At 52.8% G+C, this 4725-nt stretch overlaps 1 protein-coding gene across 1 annotated transcript; it reads left to right on the top strand.

Moving 5' to 3' along the window:
* Positions 1-80: 80 nt before the first annotated feature.
* LOC113962260 (placenta-specific gene 8 protein-like) lies at positions 81-4720 on the top strand (the record flags this gene model as incomplete). Its single annotated transcript, XM_027673041.1, has 4 exons — positions 81-100; positions 3263-3403; positions 3643-3767; positions 4691-4720. Coding segments are annotated over exons 2-4 (261 nt in total), but the record flags the coding sequence as incomplete, so codon positions are not given.
* Between the last annotated feature and the right edge of the window lie 5 nt (positions 4721-4725).

The raw sequence follows: 4725 nt of genomic DNA, 5'->3' as shown, positions 1-4725 counted from the left end.
TCTGTGAGTCAGAGAGCAGAGGTCGTTTGCCAGAGAGTATATAAGGGATGACAACCAGGAAAAGGATATAGGTGCTTCTGGGACAAGGACAGCTTGGAAAGTATGTATGGCATGGCTTTGCTTCGGTTGTGGTACAGAGCTATGGAAATTGCTTGTGGCTGAAGCGGTGGTGCTGGGGAAGGGGTAGAGACAAAGGTGAGGTTTTCTACCTGGAAAACTACTTTAGAGCTAGACCGTGACATGCTGGATGCTGCTGATGGGCATCTCGACAGAAGTGGGCAGCAGGGGCAGAGGACAGCAGCTTTTTGCACTGTATTGTTCATTTGTGTGTATATACATGGGCCTATAAATGCTGGTTTGTGACCTTGGTTATGGGTGCAATGTGGCTGCATGCTCCTCAGAATCCTTTTTTTCTTGTCACTTGTTGCAACACAGCTGGCGATGCCATGGGGCTGTAGAACTGGGGGCATCGTGGATGATAACGTTGGGTGTGCTTGGCCTGGGCCATCTCTTGGGAGGTGATTGTGTGCCAGAGGCTTCTCCAGGCTGCTGCCTGCTCTGCTCTGCAGCTTCCATCTGTGCAGGGATGTGGTGTGCTCGTACTTGGGGAGGGGAAGGGGAAGCTCGTGGTCAGCCCTGCCTGCAAAGGGCACAGTGTGTGTGTGAGCACCACTTGGCTGCGTTTTTATGAGGTGCTACTATTGATCATGTTATCTGGTGGTGCAGGAGCAGCAGGGGAGGCTCATGGGGTCCTGCCCCTAAAATTTCTCCTTCTGCTGCTCCTGTGCACGTTTCTCCCTGTGGTCATGCCTGCTGCTGGACATCCCTGTCCCTGTGTGGGATCCCTGTGCTGTCCCTCCCTGATGACCCCACTGCACACTGTCCGTGATCTGTCTCCTCCTCTGCCCCTCCTGGTTCCTGATCCTTAAATTGTCATGTGTCAATGTTCCTCGAAGGGGTTGCTGTTTTGGTGTGCCAGGAGGTGTTACATTGCCTGCAGAAGTGGTGGGAATTACCTGGGATCTCGTGCAAGAACAAGCAGGGCCAGCTGGCCAGGGCAGGGCCAGGAGGTGTCTGGTGAGGGATGGTGGGTGCAGTGGCCCCTGCTGCACCCACGGTTGCTGGGGTTGCCTGAGCTTGCTCCAAAGGTCACTCCTTGCAAGCAGTGGGGTGACTTGCCCCAGAGAGGGCACAACAGCATTTTTACAGCTCGACAGCCTTGTTCAGTAGCAGGAAACAGCCTGATCTTTAACCCCTGGTGGGATAGTCACTGAGACGCTCCCACCAGCTGTCGCTTTGCCCTTTCCAGGCCACTCATCACCAAATAGGAGCAGGTGCCAGTGTCTCAGGTAGGAACAGCCCAGCCACACTTCCACTGCCTGCAGAAAGCTGCAAAAAGTCAGAGGCAAACCACGTGGAGACTTTTTTCCAGCTTTCTTCCCTCTTATAGCATAATTCAATAATTTTTTTCCTCTTCCTTTAACTGCCAGGAACAAGTGTTCACCCTCCAGCATCAGGCTGTATCTGACAGCAGGGATGTGTCTGGGACAGTCTATAAATGGTGGGGAGCCACAGGAGCTGCTGGCAGAGCCATCAACCCCTTTGCCACCTAGTGGCAATAGTCAGTAAAAATGCAATGCCACAGCCTATGTCTCTCTGATGTGGGTACCATGTACTCAATGGCATCATCTGAGTGCTGGGCACAGTAAAATGTTTGTTCCACCATATTTCTGGTGTTTAATACTTAACTTCTGTGTAAATGTGCAACTCTGATATGAAAACAATCCCATTTCCCCTTATAGCGTTTTAACAGAATTTACAGAATTTGACAGAATTTAATGCCGTCATCCTTTTCTTCAAAACTTAAATGCTTCTGCTGTTTTTCTTTCTGCTCCTCCCAGCATCCTGAGGCTCAGGCACTCCCTTGTCACACAGGGGTAGGGCAGGGAGTGCTGCTTGGTGGGCACCCCCACCCATCACCCAGAGAGGGAGTGCTGCCTGTGCAAGCAGGACAAACGTGCCAAAGGCGAGCAGGGGCAAGCAGGACCTGAGCTGCCTGGAGATGCTTTGTTAAACACCCGCAGTGACCATCGCAGAAATGCCTGCCTGCTGTGCGAGGATGCGGCCGCTGGACAGGACCTCCCTGAGGTGCTGCCTTGGGACTCTTCCCAGGCAAGAAGCGGCAGCTCGCAGTTACAGGGTCCAAAGCTCAGGCTGTTTTCTCCCTGATAGTTTCTTTGCTGAGGATGTATGGTGTGTGCTGGGAGTGGGAGAAAGCTCTCGGAGCTGTAAGATATGGGAGCCTATGCACCCCAGCCCCGTGCTGCTTAGCAGAGTGGAGCTGAGCTTGGGCATAGGGCAGGGGGTGTGTCTGCATGGGACTTCCTGTGGGAGTATCCTCTATATGTTTTTTCAAATTAAAGCTCCAAAGTCAAAGTGAGAATGGCAGAAGGTGGTGCTGCTCCGCCCTTGCAGGGGTAGCAGGGAGGGAAGGTGGAAGTGGAGTTGTTACATGGGTCAGGTGAGCTTGGGGATGGTGCTGGAGACCAGGAGCTCTGCTGCTCTCAGAGGATGCAACCCTTTGCTGGGGAAGGATGGAATGGAGAGGAACTCCAGGGCCTGTGGGGACCCCAGGGGTCTGAGGAAGAGGAGGATGACAAATTGGCACAATCAATCAAGTGGAGGAGGGATAGGAACTGGTGACTGGGCTTAGAACGATGGAAAGAGACAAGGAAAACCCACTGCCTTGAAGCCCGCTAAGAAAGCAGGTGAAGAAAGAAGGGAGAGGGGGAGGCAAATAGACTGAGATGATGATGGAACAACTCCTGAGAGCCCGGGGAAGCTAGAACTAAGCTTTGGGAGACTGTGATCATAACAACAACAAAATATCCAACCCCAAACATTTTAAGCAGATAATAATGGAAGATGAACTGGAGATGAGAAGACAGGATTGAAGGTTGAAGCACTGCAGTTCTGAAGCAAAAGGACTTCTGCCCTCACAGAAGCAATTTACTTGCACAGGCAGGGGACGAGGTGCTGCTGCCTTTGGCGGGAGGCTGGTTTTGGGCAGGGCTTTGCTTCAGAGGGTGGCGGCAGCTCCTGGCAGTGCTGTGCCCCCCACTTTGTGGTGGGGGTGGCAGTACCCTGGCAGTGGAAATCCCCCTGAGACCTGTGTTGCCCTCTCTTTGAATGCAGCAGCCTGAGCAAGACACTCTCTTCAGAAACACCTGCAGCATCTTTCTCTCATGCCTTTTCTTTCCAGACCACAAACTGCCTGGAGGGACCTAACGCTGTGCAATGGACTCTCAAAATGTGGTTGTGGTCCAGCCCCAGTTTTCAAGTGCCCAAGTGCCAGGCCAGTGGCAGACTGGGCTGATGGACTGCTGCTCCGACTGCGGCGTGTGTGAGTACATATATACTCCTCAGTCCTGCTGTTGGCTCATGATGTGTTTCTGGCGTTCTCCCTGCTCCTTCTGCAGCATTACCCCTTCTGCAAACCCCACTTTTGTGGGTACCAGCAGCAGAGAAGCTCTTGCCTGAGGTCAAGAGCCACAGCTCCCACGGCCACATTCCTGGCTGGCCTTTCCCCCTTTCCTCAGTCTTTGAACCCCTAAGCTAAGCCCACGTCTCACTGTCCCACAGGTCTCTGCGGATACTTCTGCTTCCCCTGCCTGGGGTGCCAGGTGGCCGGGGACATGAATGAATGCTGCCTGTGCGGGCCCAGTGTGGCCATGAGGACCCTCTACCGCACCAGATACAACATCCCGGTCAGTGGGTAACCTGCCCCCTCACCCTGCTGCGAGGCTGAAAGGCGAGGTGCCCCCCAGGGAGGTGATGGATTCACTGTCCCTGGAGGTTTTTAAGATGAGACTGGATGTGGCACTTCGTGCCATGGTCTAGTAACCACGGCGATGTTGGATCAAGGGTTGGACTTGATGATCTTGGAGGTCTTTTCCAACCTGGTTGATTTGATGATTCTATGGGGGATGAGCACAGGGCAGCTTTCCCCTCACCCTTGTTTTCCCTTTCATATCCTGCATGATGCCAGAGCATGGAACAGGGGTTGGGACATCCTCAGTTGAGCTGATCCCTGGGCTGGTATCCAACAACACACATAAACTGGACACAGCTCTTCCCAGAACCCTTCACTGGAGGCACGTGTCCTGCCTTCAGCTGCTGCTGACCACAGTGGCTTGCAGAGCCTGGGCTGCTGCTTCCTCCTTTGATCTTTGAAAGATGGGCGAGATTTGAGATAATGGTGGGCAGATTAAAGAATAGATGAAGTTGGTTATACAGGTAAGGATCTGTAATCAGATTTGGGAGAAAGGTGGACAGTAGATATGTGAAGGGTTTACATCCTGCAGGGGGTGGACTGGTGCCATCCCAAGTGCAAATCACAGGGGCCCAAGTTCACATTGCCCAAATTGTCTCTTTCTGTGTGCGTTTTTCTCCCCAGTCTGAACCTCAGAAGCCAAAGGGTAAGTAGCTATCTGCAACCTGCACAAAGGACTCTCTTCTTCCTTTCCATAGTGCCAGGGGTTCACCAGCCCTGGGCTTCAGTGTCTGCTACCCAGGATGTTGCAGCCAGCCAAGAAACAAAGGGCTCGCGACCTGGAATGGGATTAACATTTTCTTGGGTGGAACATGGCTTTTGGGAAGCCTCTGTGCCTAACTAATTTCTTCCTAACAGGGGTCCATTTGCTCTGACTTCTGTATCACCTTGTG

The sequence above is a fragment of the Neopelma chrysocephalum genome, unplaced genomic scaffold (assembly GCF_003984885.1).
Source record: "Neopelma chrysocephalum unplaced genomic scaffold, ASM398488v2 Primary Assembly neopelma1_135491, whole genome shotgun sequence".
NCBI lineage: Eukaryota > Metazoa > Chordata > Aves > Passeriformes > Pipridae > Neopelma > Neopelma chrysocephalum.
Note: the sequence above shows the minus strand (reverse complement) of the source record. Positions and strands in the feature narration are given on the sequence as shown.